At 32.7% G+C, this 16,129-nt stretch overlaps 1 protein-coding gene across 4 annotated transcripts; it reads right to left on the minus strand.

Annotated features, from left to right (window-relative positions):
* Positions 1-1,754: 1,754 nt before the first annotated feature.
* LOC143067335 (monocarboxylate transporter 13-like) lies at positions 1,755-15,530 on the minus strand. 4 transcript variants are annotated; one of them, XM_076240500.1, is made up of 8 exons: positions 15,324-15,530; positions 11,283-11,333; positions 8,647-8,877; positions 5,916-6,059; positions 4,339-4,601; positions 3,278-3,656; positions 2,978-3,103; positions 1,755-1,985 (listed from the first exon to the last, which is right to left on the minus strand). In XM_076240500.1, exons 3-8 carry the CDS (start codon positions 8,858-8,860, stop codon positions 1,807-1,809), a joined length of 1,305 nt encoding a protein of 434 aa, XP_076096615.1. In that variant the 5' UTR covers positions 8,861-8,877; positions 11,283-11,333; positions 15,324-15,530; the 3' UTR covers positions 1,755-1,806. The 4 variants fall into 4 exon arrangements, with proteins under 4 accessions (XP_076096615.1, XP_076096614.1, XP_076096618.1 ...); XM_076240499.1 differs by lacking the exon at positions 11,283-11,333; XM_076240503.1 differs by lacking the exon at positions 11,283-11,333 and having other exon boundaries at positions 8,647-8,873; positions 15,320-15,530.
* Positions 15,531-16,129: the final 599 nt, after the last annotated feature.

Raw genomic sequence — 16,129 nt, forward strand, 5'->3', positions numbered from 1 at the left:
TTTAACAATTAAGATTAGAGAAATCTGGAATAATGTACATAAAAAATGAAAATTCAGTAGCATATTTGTCTTCATGGATAAATTTTTCAAGCATTATTCTTTAAACATTCTTGAGATACTAATGCATAGATTCCCGTGCGTTGTTAACGGTCATTGACTCTTGTAATTGTTATAACCGGTAATTATTATATGGCAAAATAAACAGAGGGTACATCTTTTAAGGATTATTATTCTTAAACTTTTTAAAATCTTTAATGGTGGGTTTATTTTTTTGAGCATTTTCAATAAACATTAAAGTGTAGAAATGTACATTTTAAAAGTGTATGATTTGTTTGGTTTTCTACACCTTTGTTACTAAAACATTAACAAAACATGTTTATTTATTTTAGTGATTGGTTTTGCATATTTTTATTGTTTAAATGTTACGTAATGATTTTCATCCGTGTTTGATAAACAAAATATCAAAAGTTCTTCGACAAAATATGTTCATAAATGAAAGATGAAATTGATACATTTCTCCTTCAATTGTCAACAAAACATTAAATTTATCTAGAAATAATCTCCAAATGATTTTCAGAAAGAAAAAAAAATTAAACTGTAATGAAAAAAATCGGCTGTTTAGTATGACGTCCGTTACATGTATCACTGAACTAGTATATATATTTGTTTAGGGGCCAGTTGAAGGAAGCCTCCGGGTGCGGGGGTTTCTCGCTACATTGAAGACCCATTGGTGGCCTTCGGCTGTTGTCTGCTCTATGGTCGGGTTGTTGTCGCTTTAACACATTCTTCATTTCCATTCTCAATTTTTGTTCCTCATTTTAGAAATTTATTCCATTACTTGATATGTTTTATGAGTATATGTTACATATATAGATATCCAAATCTAAAACGATGTCCAACAACGAAGTTTCATATATGTTTATAGTGCAGCTTGTCGAATTTAGCTGCCAATTATTCACGATTTGTCTAAATCAACATCTTAACCTTTCCTATTATTCAGTTTTGATCTCAAGTGTCTTTTTCATATGGGTCTATTAAAAAGTGTTGAATTTTCAGTACACTTATGAGCAAATGTGTATTATAATGTGATAAGCAGATGCAAGTTTTAATGAATGTTTTAAGGATTTACAAACCTAAACATCAATAATAGACCCCCTAATAAACACAATATAGATTTTTTGTAATTGAAACTAAGTCAGATCTTTGCGTCAGATCTTTGCGTAATATATGCGCGTACAATGTCAAAGGGGCACATTATTTCCTTATTTTGTTATTGCCTTACTATCTGCAAAATGAACTATTGGAGGACTTCGGCTGTTTTCAGCTCTTTTGTCGGATTGTTGTCTCTTCGACACATTCCCAATTTCTATTCTTAATTTTATTTTAGAATATATATAATAACTTTAATGAAATTTATACTTGTAAAGTGCAATTAGGTTTTACAAACTAAGTTCACATAAGAACACATTATTCGTGCATAAGATATAATAGTTATTTCCCAACAGCACTCATAATATTGACACGCTATCAATTCACAAAATAAACATAAAGAAATTCTTTTTCTTGACAAATCTAAATGGTCACGTCACATAAGCTTCAAGTTGTATCGAGATTTTATTTTAAAGCCGTAATTCCGTTTACACAGAAGAACAATAGGAGAGACAGAATAAGGCACAACTTTCCAAAAAATGTTTCCATATATTCTTGTATTCTTAACAAGGCATTGTTCTTTTTATTTAAGTATTAAAAGAGTGTTTTAAATAAGTGACTTTATTTACTTCTACAATTTCAAAATTCGACATATATTCAACATGAACCATATACAGTTGAGTTAGATTCATTTTGTATTTTAGGCTGTGGCAACACGTTATCTGTTTTGGCTGATATTGACGCAAATGGAATCATGATGAAGGCACCTAAAACAAACATTCCACATCCGATATAGTATGATATCCCATTTGAACTGAACTCCTCGCTCAGGAACGCTACAAAATATGAGAACACACTTTAAATTAATTTCTTTATAGTTCTTGCTTATGTTGAACTGTTACAACCCTGTCCCAGGTTAGGGGATGGTTGAGTGACCATAAAAAAGTTTTATCCCGTCACATTCTTTATATTACTGTCCTAATTCAGAAGCCTGTACTTCAGTGGTTTTCGTTTGTCCATGTCTGTAATTTTTATCTTTCGTAAATTGTTTCGTTATAAATTAAGCCATTAGTTTTTTTCTCCATTTAATTGTTTCATTCTTTTCATGTCAAGGCATTAATAAGCCGAACATATGGTTTGTCTCATTGTTGAACTCTGTATGGTTGCCTATACTTGCTTAAATTAACTTCATTTGAACTTTTGTGGATATTTGTTTCATTGGCAATCATACCACATCTCCTTATTTTCATATACAAATTTGTCTAACAAAAAGGGTGTAGTAAATAGCAATAACTCTCTTCACGTATGCCAAGACAACAATGTTAACGCCTGACCCGCGCATCGTCTACAAAAGACTCACCAGGAATGTGAATTAAACACCAACCATGAATAATGTCAAATAGTGAAACAAAATGGATGCAATAATACCTAGTCAATAATATCATACGACAAAAAAATATTATAGTTCGAAGACAAATAACGGAGAAACTAAGGTAAAATAAAAGGATAAACGGCTTTAGCACCTATTACCTTAACTCGAGACTATTTTTTATGATTTGTTAAGTTGACACTGACTAATAGGTCTTAGTATTTTTTGTTAAAAAAAAGACGAGACGTTCTTTTACAAAACCCGGATTTTTCAAGCAGTTGCATATCGTATGAGAAAAACATACCCGATGCGCGATTGGCGTTGCAAGTCAGAAACATATGATAAACGTTTAAAAGACACCACGATTGAAATTTCGTACACCAGAATTACTTTCGTCTGCAAAAGGCTCATCATAAGTTAAAAAGACCAAATAAGGACGAAGTTAGTTTATAATTTTACCTGTAAAAGGACTTCCTACTGCCAGTCCAATTCCAGCTACAAAGTAAGCTATGCTAATTCCTCTTTCGTAGTACTTAAGGTTGATCAAGTTGAACAGACTAATATTCCAGCCAACACTAGATGCTCCTTTAGAAAAACAGATCAATTGATTAAAGATTAACCATAGAATAGTAAATTTATATAGTACACAATTCCTACTAAGAGTTTGCTTTACAAAAAAAAAATAATCACAAATCAAAATCTTTTCAATAGCATTTCGTAAACACAACACTAACCGTTCCTTCTTATGAATATATTTACCTTCAAAATATCCATATATAATCATGAAGATCGTAAACTCTTCCACTTTTGTTGAAAACGGTACCATTAACATTATTAGCCCACTGCAAGTCAAACAGATTATCCATAACTTTACCACATGGCTCTCATAACGATGTGACAGTACGCCAAAAGATATTCGGCCAAACATATTTCCAATTCCACTAACTGCTATTGCAAGTGAAATATCATTGACACTTATTCCAATTGACACAGCATGTTTTGGAATCTGCGTGGTTGGAATATACAATGCAGCCATGAAGAGAAAGTTTGTAAACATGTAAGCTATAAAAGGTGGTTGCAAACAAAATGAAAAACCTACAGTCTCTTTATTACCACATGTTAACGGTTTGTCTTCATCCTATACATAGAAAATAAAGGAAATTAATTAATAACATCAAATTTCATACCTACTTGTCGAAATTCAAAGCATGAAGCTTTGTTGATTGAAGATGGTAAAATAGCACAAAAGCTTATCCCAACGGCGAAACAAATACTTTTTTCTTATATATATATGGATTTTGAGAAGCGATATATATTTAAATGTTGCACTTTTTTATGAAGAAAATGCAATTTCCATTTATTTCATTGTTAAAATGGCACTTTTACCATGAAGTTTTATTACACATTATATGCTAGAACGGGATGTTCACATACACTACTTTTTTGTAAAGGTCAAAACATAGAGTTGTGCGGCAAAATTTCATTATTCATATACATTGAAACGCTAAGAGTTTAAACGTTTACTAAAATTCTTTACTACTCCCTTTACTGGAAACAAGTAAGTAAACAAAACAAACTATCTTTGAATATTGGGTACTGCCTTAAAAAAGCTTGATTTGAGAAGTAGCTGTATTTACAAGGTGCAACCTAAAATTCTTCAAATAATACATCCAGATTCTGATCTCGTTTTTCTTCCAAATCCTTATAAAATTGCTTGAATTTTTCAATATCATTTTCATAGATCAAACATATTATATATGTAATTGTAAACAAACGAAGGTTAACACTTTTGCTATGTATACATCAACTTATATACTTACACTCTTTTCTTTGTTAAATTGCCTCCGTTTAGATGGAAATATTGTTGCCCCACATGCTACTATATTGAAACACAAACCAGCATGAATAAGTAATGCACCGTTCAATCCATATAGTTCTGCAAGGAACCTAATTAAAAGTGGAAACGATAGCATACCAACGGAGGCGCCAACTACTCCAAATGATACGGAAAGCATTTTAGCTTTTTGGAAATATCTGTTAACTGCAATTACTATACTGACCCTTGAAAAGGATATTCCAAGACCTGAAAATACTTGATAATTGAAATGTTGACATAGATTTTATATAGTAATGAAAATTTCTAACACAGCTGAGTTGAACCAAATGGATATTGTATGGAATAAACATAAAAGCAGATCGAAACATTTTGCCTTTTGATACGGTATGGCTTTACATATCATTGTACAAAATTATGAAGGTGGTTAAATCAGGAGCAGAAAGGGAAATTTGGATTCGAGCGTCACTGATGAGTCTTTTGTAGACGAAACGCGCGTCTGGCGTATATACAAAATTTAGTCCTGGTATCTATGATGAGTTTTTTTTTGCTACATGTTTCTTCACACGAAAGTTAGAATTCTTTACCGATCTTTTCAACCCTTATCGAATATATATATTCTGTCGGTAATGGATGTGTTAGTGATCCCAGCTTCAATAGAAAGTCATGAATATTACAGTTGTTATCTATTCGTTTGATGTGTTTGAACTTTAGATTTCGCTATTTGTTTAGGAACTTTCCGTTTATTATTTTCTTTGGAGTTTTATTATTTTACGTTTAACATTAAAAAAAGGGGAAAACCCTGTTCATATGACATTATCCATACAGCTATCAAAATGAGGGATGCATCACCAAAGTTCAAATTTTGTTAAACAGGAAATAAATGTTTCTGTAAGGCATATACAGTAAGAAACAATTTATTGAGCTGTTCATTTGCTGTTTATTTTGTATTTAGTAATACCTAGTATCTCCGTTCTTGCTTACAAATACACTTATCTGAATCTTACACTTTTGTAGATAACAATGCTATATGCACATATTAATGTTTGGTAAAATATTATTAGAAAAACTATTAACAAGTCTTAAAACATCTGACAACAGAAAAATTACATTGTAAGTGCTATCATCTGGAGTATATTTTGGTGCATGAATATGAAATTAATGCAAAACAATATCCAAATACTCTAACCAAAAGACTTTACGGCGCAAAATGTCTTATCAATATACTTCTGATCTTATATGACTGTGTATTTACACATCAAGCAAACCCAGAGGAAATTTCTATTTACCTACAGACCAAACTTGCAACCTTTTAACGAACCAAAATTGACTAGACGAAAAATAACCTTTAATCTTTTAACTGCAATACGAATCTTTTGCTGAGTTTGCAGTCATGAGAAGAGTATTGGAATGCGATCTAAAGGCGTGGAAAATGAGTGTGGTTTTTTTTTTTTCAATGTATTTCAAATTTTAATCCGATTCTTGTTTTAATAAACTGCTATTTCCAAAAATAAAAAAAAAATCGATGTCGAACATTTTAAAACTGCTTTACTTGATATGTACCTGGTATAATACCCATTGTTGCATATAATACAGGAAATGACGTCACAAATGTAGACACACTGTACCCAATTAGATTTAAAACTCCTCCAAGGATCATAACAGGTCGCTCTCCAAACTTTTCAACAAAGGGCATTGCAATGATGGCTGGAATAGACAAGTGATATGTGCAACATAAAAGAAAACATGAGTTTTGAGACATATCAATCTTGATGAGTTGAATACAATTACTCTTCGTTACATAGGTTAATCAATTGTTACTATATGTGGGAATGTTTTCGTTGTTGACAAAACTCTGTTAGAAATTATAATTTCTCTTCGGGACAATAAACTGGAGTATCTAAAATAAATAACTTTTTTTATTCCAGGCATAGATGACTTTAGTTGCATTTTGCATAACTTTTTTCAACAGACTGTCGGCATTCCAATGGGAACAAACTGTGCCCCTCTACTTGCCGACTTGTTTCTTTATTATTATGAGGCTGACTTCATGCAGGAACTTCTTAGGAAGAAAGATAAGAAGTTAGCAATATCCTTTAACTCTACTTTTCGCTATATAGATTATGTTCTTTCACTAAATAATTCAAAATTTGGTGACTATGGGGAACGCATCTATCCAATCGAGCTAGAGATAAAGGATACTACAGATACAGTTAAGTCGGCCTCATATCTTGACTTACATCTAGAAATTGACAATGAGGGTCGGTTGAAAACAAAACTTTACGACAAAAGAGATGATTTCAGCTTTCCAATTGTGAACTTTCCATTTCTAAGTAGCAACATTCCAACAGCACCTGCATATGGGGTATATATCTCCAAATTGATACGATATTCCCGTGCTTGCATTTCCTATCATGATTTTCTTGATAAAGGGTTGCTGCGCACAAGGAAGCTATTAAACCAAGAGTTCCAAATGGTGAAATTGAAATCATCCCTTCGTAAATTTTACGGACGCCATCACGGGTTGGTTGACCGTTATGGAATAACCGTTTCACAAATGATATCGGATATGTTCCTTACGTCGTAACTACAATCCCCTTCCCTTTCATGAATGTGACCTACCGAATTAGACCATTTACCGGATTTGTTATCACATAAGCAACACGACGGGTGCCGCATGTGGAGCAGGATCTGCTTACCCTTCCGGAGCACCTGAGATCACCTCTAGTTTTTTGGTGGGGTTCGTGTTTTTTATTCTTTAGTTTTCTATGTTGTGTCGTGTGTGCTGTTGTTTGTTTGTCTTTTTCATTTTTAGCCATGGCGTTGTCAGTTTGTTTTAGATTTATGAGTTTGACTATCCCTTTGGTATCTTTCGTCCCTCTTTTTAGAATTTTGGGTCCTCAATGCTCTTCAACTTTGTACTTGTTTGGCTTTATAAATATTCTGAACTGAGCGTCACTGATGAGTCTTTTGTAGACGAAACGTGCGTCTGACGTATTAAATTATAATCCTGGTATCTTTGATAACTTGTTACACTTATAAGCATACACTACAGTACATGTATTTTTATATCGTATGAGAACCAATGAACAAACTCCACAATCGGGTTGAACGTAGATTGAATAAATACATATGTTTTGCACATTGGGAAATCATAAGTTACTTGTTATTGGTTTAATGCTGGTACTGTTTTCTTGATATATCTCTTGATACATGTTTGTACATGCATATAGACATGCACAGAACTCACATATTTGATCGTATGACACATATATGTATCGATGTATGATATTGATCAATCAACTTATTCTTCAATCAGTTTAATTATCATTCCATAAATCTTATTATTCGTCGACCAATTACCAGTTAAAATAGTATGATGTATCGATATCTAACATTTCTCAATTTAACATTCATTTCACACAACTTTGCTTCAATCTAACAGTCTATGGTGTGGCGTATGCAAGTATCCATAATATTATTCCATTTCATCAGCCTATCCTACCCTCAATCAATCTTCATCTTTTCTATAAGCTTTGGATTTCAAATATTTTGGCTACGAGCATCACTGAAGAGACATGTATTGTCGAAATGCGCATCTGGTGCAGGAAAATTGGTACCGTTAATGTTATTAAATCGTTTGACTATTTTTGTATCGATATCTGATATCGACTATTCTACCGTGCAATTTTTTTATCTTTCTATCAATCCAAATTTCACGTCTCCATGTATCGATTTCTGATATCGAATTGATTAATATTCAAGAAAACTTGCATATACTTAGATCATTCGAGTATTTTACATGTACAATGTATCGATATTTGATATTACATGATCTATCATTTAGTTTACTGATCATTCGATCAATCTAATTTTCTATCGTTTGACATATTTACGTATTGATACCTAAGACTTTTTTCTTATTGTGAAAGGAAACTGTAACTTCTCTTATAGTGATTTTGTATTAAAACTTAAATCGACAGCAACCAATCTACGCAAAAATAAGCAGATTACACTAAACGATCGTCAACGTCAAAGTTCCAAAATCTTCTTATTTTTAGGATTTTTAACAGACAAAAATAAAAGAAACAAGATCATACGACATTCCTTAGATGATTATTGCCTCGAAACAACTGGTCTTAATTCCGATTTCAATTCTTCTCAGTTAATTTTTTCATAAAATAAAAAAGTCTTTGAAAACGTAATATAGTATGTGTTAGGTACATTGTTAATAAACCCTTTCTAATCAAAAGCTAACTCAAGATGTTCGTTCACTAATAATACGGTACCTTACCCCCTGAATGTCCTACTGCCGTATTCAACGCTCCTATAACTGTTGCTGATGTTAGGTTAACTTTAAACTTGTCCATTATATAGATATAATATATTCCCATCGCACATGTTGATCCCACTGACAGAAAAGTAAGTACAAAATAGGCACCAACTATAACTAATCCCCAATGACAACATGCTGTTACATTGGTCAATTTCTCCAAATACTTGTTCATTTCCTAAGTACAACTATCTGAAAAAAAAGATATAGAATCAAGTGATTTTGTTATAGTTATAATATTCATGTTGATATCTTTTCTTCCATGCATAACAAAATTAAAAAAACGAAAATAAAAAACTCCATTGGAAATTCAAACGGAAAGATTGTTTATAAAATGGCAAAATTAAATGCTTTAACACATCTAACGAATGGAAAACAAATGTCGAATAAGGTTACAGCAGATTCATCTTAAAACATATTTTAATGTTTTGAAAATGGCATCACAGAAGAACAGAAAAAAAAGTTGCGTCTGCCTCTTATCTTGACTAACATCAAGAAATAAGTTGACAATGAGGGTCGGTTATAACAAAAGATTGATTATAGCTTCCCAGTTGTAAATTTCACATTTCTTTTCAGCAACAATTTAGCAGCGCCTGCATATGAATTAAAGACAGAACGCGCTTCTGGCGCAAACATTAAATTTCAATACTGGTATTTATGATGAGTTTATTTATATATCCCTTAGTTGATTCGATTCGAGTCCTATTATGATTTCCTTATAAGAAGGTTGCTGCTCGCCAGGAGGCTATTAAAACAAAAGCTTTTAAGATGTGAAGTTGAAATCATCCCTTTGAAAACGTTTCGCCAATACGAATTATTTGACCGCTATGTAATATCTGTTTCATAGACGACGACAGATACGTTCCAATTTTCGTTCCCTTAATCCCGTAAAATTTGACCTACGGAAGTAGAAATATCAGCGAGTGTTCACTTAATAAGCAACACGTGGATCAGAATCTGCTCTCACTTCCGGGACACGCAAGATCAACCTTTTTTCGCGGGGTTCGTGTATCCTGTTAGATGTCTATGTTATTATTTGTGTAGTTGTATGCTTTTACTGTTTTTTGTTGGGTTTGTTTTGCCGTGGCATTTTCAGTTTGTTTACAACTAAGAATTTGGAATATCCCATTGGTATCCTTTGCCTCTGTTTTAATACACGACTTACACACGTGTTACAATGGATGTTACCACATCAACTACACGTTAGTAATTCCGGTATCAGTTTTGGGATAAATCACATGTACACCATTAACAAAATAATGAGACTACTAGAAGATATAATGACAGAAAAGAAAACTGAAATGTATCTTCAGGAGTCAATCTTTGCGTGGTCAATTTTATATGATACGTAATTTGCCCGGTCGCAGCCTTTTGTACTTAATTGGTTGATGCATCTGTCCTTTTGCGTATGCACCATCACAACAACAGATAGGGATAGAAAAGAATAGGTTAAGATCAGGTTACACTTTCTATTGAATTACAATGGTACTCTCGTGTATGAGACAGAGGGACGAAAGATACCAGAGGGACATTCAGACTCAAAAATCGAAAATAAACTGACAACGCCATGGCTAAAAACGAAAAATATACTCCAATCTCACCAAACACTGCATTTTTAAGCCAATATACAAATGTTGCCGAACTATAAAGATTAATTCCTAATTTTGATTACCACTTTAACACAGCTGATGCCCAAATTGATAACTCAGTTTTCCCTACATAGTATGGTAAAGAATACGTCTTTGGGTGCATTTAATGATATACCATTTATAATTCTTATGCGAAAGTAAAACGAGTCCAAGAAATTCTATGTCCATTTTATGTGGTCTTGTTTCAATTATGTCTGTTCAAATTCAATGCGTTTCATAGTGTGTTAATTTACATTTTTTGATTGAGTTAAGCCTTCCAATTAATATTTTATCGTGTGTTTTTCTATGTTGTGATGTTATACTATTGTTTCAGAAAAAGGGAGAAAGCTTGGTACTATTAAAACGTTTAATCCCGCTGCAAATATTTGCACCTGTTCTTATTCCGGAATCTTATGTACAGTAGTTTGTTTATGTAATTTATTCGTGTTTTTCGTTTTTTTAAATATATTAGACCGTTGGTTTTCCCGTTTGAATGGTTTTACACTAGTAATTTTATAGCTTGTTGTTCAGTGTGAGCCAAGGCTCCGTGTTAAAGGTTTTACCTTGACCTATAATGGTTTTACTTTTATAAATTGTTATTTTGATGGAGAGTTGTCTCATTGGCACTCATACCACATCTTCCTATATCTATGATAATTGTCTTACAATTTATTTTGACCCTTCCATCCTTAAACAAGTATGCTGTATTTGTACGCCGTATTTTTGACCAAAGACAAAGGCAACCCAATTGATCGACCACTCAAACATAGCATTAGATTGATTTGATTTAATTTTCTGTGTTGTAACGCTATTTATAAGCACCGCTTTTGTGATATTTTGTGGCGGCCCGTTTTTATGATTAGTAGAAGCCGGAGTGTCCAGTAAAAACCACCGATCTCCGATAGGATAATTAAGCCAATTAAGATAGAAATCGAGCACACCAGCACGAACGGGGCTCGAACTCACAACCTCAGTATTGACTGGCTAGATATTACTTTCACCACTTGGCCACCGATGTCCCTGAAATAGCACAAGATAAAATTACCAAAATATGTATTGTGTTTATTCACAAGAATGTTTCTTATAACACTAACCAATATATTAAGTATATTGTAAAAAAAGCAGATGTGGTAAGATTGTCAATGAGACAACTCTCCACAAGAGACCAAAATGACACGAGAAAACTAACGGCCTACTTTATGTACAAAAAAGGACGAAAAACAAATATGTAACACATAGACAAACGTGTTATAAATTGAGCTATTATACGCGAGATTTTTTTTCGCTACGTTGAATACACATCTGTGGCCTTCGGCTGTTATCTACTCTTTGGTCGGGTTGTTGTGTCTTTGACATATTCCCTATTTCCATTCTCAGTTTTATACTTCAAGTATATACATATGTATCAAAAGTCGGAGTGTTTTTCTTGTCATGGCTTGCAATTATAAAGTAAAATGGTGATTAAGCCAGTGGACGAATCAAATTTGATACAGCTGAAAATTTAGTAAGTCTTTTAAAAAAGACTTTGCAAAATTCAAACTATATAGTAATAGGAAGATGTGGTATGAGTGTCAATGAGACAGCTCTTCATCCAAGTAACAATTTAAAAAAGTAAACCGTTATAGGTCAAGAAACGGCCTCAACACGGAGCCTTGGCTCACACCGAATACCAAACTATAAAGGGCCCCAAAATTACTAGTGTTAAACGATTCAAACAGGAAAACCAACGGTCTAATGAATATAAGAAAGAGAAACGAGAAACACATATGAACTACATACACAGACGACAACTAGTCCGGTTTTTTTTTTTAACTTAAATAGACATAAGCCGTCCATCTATTTTATTTTTTTTTGGATTCGAGGTTCACGTATGAGTCTTCTGTAGAAGAAACGCGCGTCTGGCGTTTATATAAAATTTAATCCTGGTTTCTATGATGAGTTTATTTAAAAAGTTCATCTGATGTGTTGAATACGTGCTTAACTTTGAAATGCCATACTGAACGAAGTGTGAGATCAGACATCCTTCCTATTGAACTTACTTGATCCCGGCACAAGGACATGACGGTTGTGTTATTTGTTCATACTGAAGTACGATACATATTGGTCCGGATAACATTCTCCTCGCTACCCATCCTGTAGGATGTAGTTATTGTAAAAGTAACACATCACCTAATTCATTTCATTGTTTAGTTTCAAAGTAGTTGTTGTTAATTATTAATTTCCCCTACTTTAGTAACATTAAACCTGCATGTGGGATATATATACTCCTAACCTATTTTGTATTCAAGTCAATGCAGTAATTAATCAGACTTTGTAAAACGTCACCAATGTTTTTTGGGGTTTCTTTCTTACAAATGACGTGGCTCTGTGCTTATACATCCCGTCATTTTGTTATGGTGCCATGGCAAATGTTTGCTCATGTACTAGTATTTGTTTGTTTTATAGTGATTAAGATAATAACACAATGTTGACTCCTGTTACCTTATTTTTGACATTTTTATCTGGTTGTTTTGTTAATACATCGTGGTCAACATAATGAAACTGTATACGACTGTCATACAATTTGAAGTTTAGCTAGCTAAAAAAAAAACAGGTTTAATCCATTATTTTCTATATAAGAAAAATGCCTGAACCAAGTCAGGAATTTGACATTTGTTGTACACTCATTTGATGATCAGCTTGAGCTTTTAATTTTGCCGTTTGATTGGGGACTTTCCGTTTTGAATTTTCCTCAGAGTTCAGTATTTTCGTCATTTTATAATTTTCTATGACGGGACTATCCCTGTATCATGTATCAGACTCATACTTCCCTTTCTGACCGTAAAAATACACCCCGAACAAACGCTGCGCTTTAATATTGACCGTTTGATAGCAACAGATGAGGACTTTTTATCAGAAATATTGTAAATACGCATATTGCCTTTTGTCATTATTTTTTTCTCACTCAATAAAACCATATTACGCTTTGAACTGACAGTCCAAAAGCTATCAAAATTAAATTGAAATCTTTTAGTTTACAAACAAAACAAGTTGAGAAATACGTCTATATTGATAGCCATTATTCAGATATTTCTATTTAGCTAATTCGTGATGCTCAATGGTAATTTTCTATGATGATCTTCATTTGTTGTTGTTGTTCTCTTTCCATTTTGTCATGGCGTTTTCAGGTTCTCTTCTACTTATGAGATGTAAATGTCCCATAAGTATCTTCCATCTCATTTACTCATGAAAAAGATTATAATAAACTCGTTTGTTTTGGAAAAAAGACAGGTTTACTGCTTCGCCTATCCTGTAAGAACGTAAATATTTTTTTATTGTTTTTGTTATGTTTTTCTGCCATTACTCATCTATTTCAAATCTATATATTTGAAAGCCATGAATTCGACCTGATTGAATATTTCATCCCATTTTAATGCATTCACTAGAATTGTCCTCAGAATAAAATTGAAGGTAAAAAAAAAACAACAACCAAAAAAAACATGCAGATTTTAATGTTTCACGGTATAACAGTAAATTTACGAAAGATGTAGCGGAAATATGTCGGATATTTCATATCATCTACGGATATATTAAATGTAAAAATAATGTAATTTTCAAATCCTCTATTGAATAACTTAAAATACAACTACAAATTTATCTATTGAATATTTAAAAAAGAAAGAAAAAAACATAAACTGATTGATAACTCAACACTTGCCAATTCCCAAAGGAAACGCTTTAATTGTTCTTCTATTCAAAATGACTATTCTTTGGCAATATTTTCATTTGAACATCTTAATATATTTGAATTTAAGGTTAATTTAATTGTTTTGTCATATTTTAACATTTTATTAGCTTTAATTGGACTATTTAATGTATTAAAATAATTAATATTCCAGTTTGTTAATTTTTAAATTTCTTTGGAATAAATTGAAAACCAAACAAAGCCAGTCTTGAATGTTTTTTTAATAGTAATTAATTTATATATTTTTCGAGTGTGACGTCCATTTCCACCGAATGAGTACACAATTTTATTTAGAGGCCAGATGAGGACCACCTCCGGGTGCTGGATTTTCTCGCTGCGTTGAAGACCCATTAATAGCCTTCGAATGTTGTCTGCCACTTGTATATGTAAAGTAGATTGTCAAAGCTTTATGGTCGTTTTGCTATGTGGGTTTGCTGTTCCACATCCTATATGACTGGCCTGAAACCCTTTTTGTAACGATATACCGGCTTGTTCGTGCAGCACGTAACATTATGACTTCAGATCTTATTGGCATTCAGTTGGAATAAAACGGAAACCACTGTCAATATCATTGTTGATACATTAGTTTACTTTGTTACGGTGAGATATTGTTCCAACCGTATATATAAATACTTATCATATTCAAGTCAGAAGCCTCTGGCCTTTGTTAGTCTTGTATGATTTTTAATTTAAGTTTCTTGTGTATAATTCGGAGTTTAGTATGACGTCCATTATCACTGTACTAGTATACATATTTTTCCAGGGGCCAGCTGAAGGACGCCTACGGGTATGGGAGTTTCTCGCTACATTGAAGACCCATTGGTGGCCTTCGGCTGTTGTCTGCTCTATGGTCGGGTTGTTGCCGCTTTGATACATTCCCCGTTTCCTTTCTCAATTTTATTATAAATTTGATTGCAAGCATTTGTTTATGTAATTTTATTCATGTAGAATAATATATGTTCTTGAAAGCATATTTTATGAACTAATATACTCTTTGAGCTTGGAAAAAGATATTCCTGTTACATTTGGGGCTTGTCTGTCAAAAAAGTTAGAGGTTTTTTTTTTTAAATCTAGGAACTAGTTTTTGCAAACTGCTTCATTACAAGGGAACAGAAAATCGAAAATCGAAAAGAAATTCTGTGAAACAGTAAGGAACGGTAGTCTCTTCCATGTGTCATTCATATTAAAATAAAAATAAACTTACCACAATCTGAAAGAAATATAAAAATAAACAAATAGACTTACCACAATCTGAAAGAAATATAAAAATGAACAAATAGACTTACCACAATCTGAAAGAAATATAAAAACACAGATATAAAATCCATGTACAGTAAGAACACACAATCGGGATGTCTGTACACATTTGTAACACGAACAAAACACTGTACATCATTTTAGTCGTTCGTCATATTAGTAAAATTAAAATTAATAAATAAGACATAAATTCTCCTTCTATATGTATTCTTGAATGTTTTACTTCGCGAGATCCAGATATAATTGCAAGTAAGGTAAATAAAATACTTTCTATAAACAATACCAACAGGACGCCGTCAATTATGAAATTTTCTCAACACCTTTTTTCGCATAATATTTATAAGGTTCTATGTGAAAGATAAGAGTTTTACTAAATTTTCGTGATTGCAGACAAGTATAGTGAATAAATTCTTAAATAATATTGTTGTCAACATAGTGGAATTCTATGTGAATTTTCTTACAAGTGAAATATTTGCTAGTAAACCAGAATTAAATCCCCATTCTATATCTACATCAGGAAATGCCTGTCCCTGGGCTTATTGATTACAATTCGTTTGGTGTGCCTTTTTATCAAAGACTTTTCGTTGTGATTTTCCCTTGACGTTCCGTATTTTTGTTATTTTACGTTTTCTAAGAGGCAATAAGACTAAAAAAAACTTTACAAATCACAAAATAAAGAAACAAAATATTTGAATGACAAAGACCACCACTGACACGTCATGGGAATGTTCCGGACCATATGAGTATTTGGACCATACGCGTATGGTCATGACCATATAGGTATATACTCATATGGTCCGACCATACGCGTATGGTCCGACCGTACGCGTATGGT

This window comes from Mytilus galloprovincialis, chromosome 3 (genome assembly GCF_965363235.1).
Source record: "Mytilus galloprovincialis chromosome 3, xbMytGall1.hap1.1, whole genome shotgun sequence".
Classification (NCBI taxonomy): domain Eukaryota; kingdom Metazoa; phylum Mollusca; class Bivalvia; order Mytilida; family Mytilidae; genus Mytilus; species Mytilus galloprovincialis.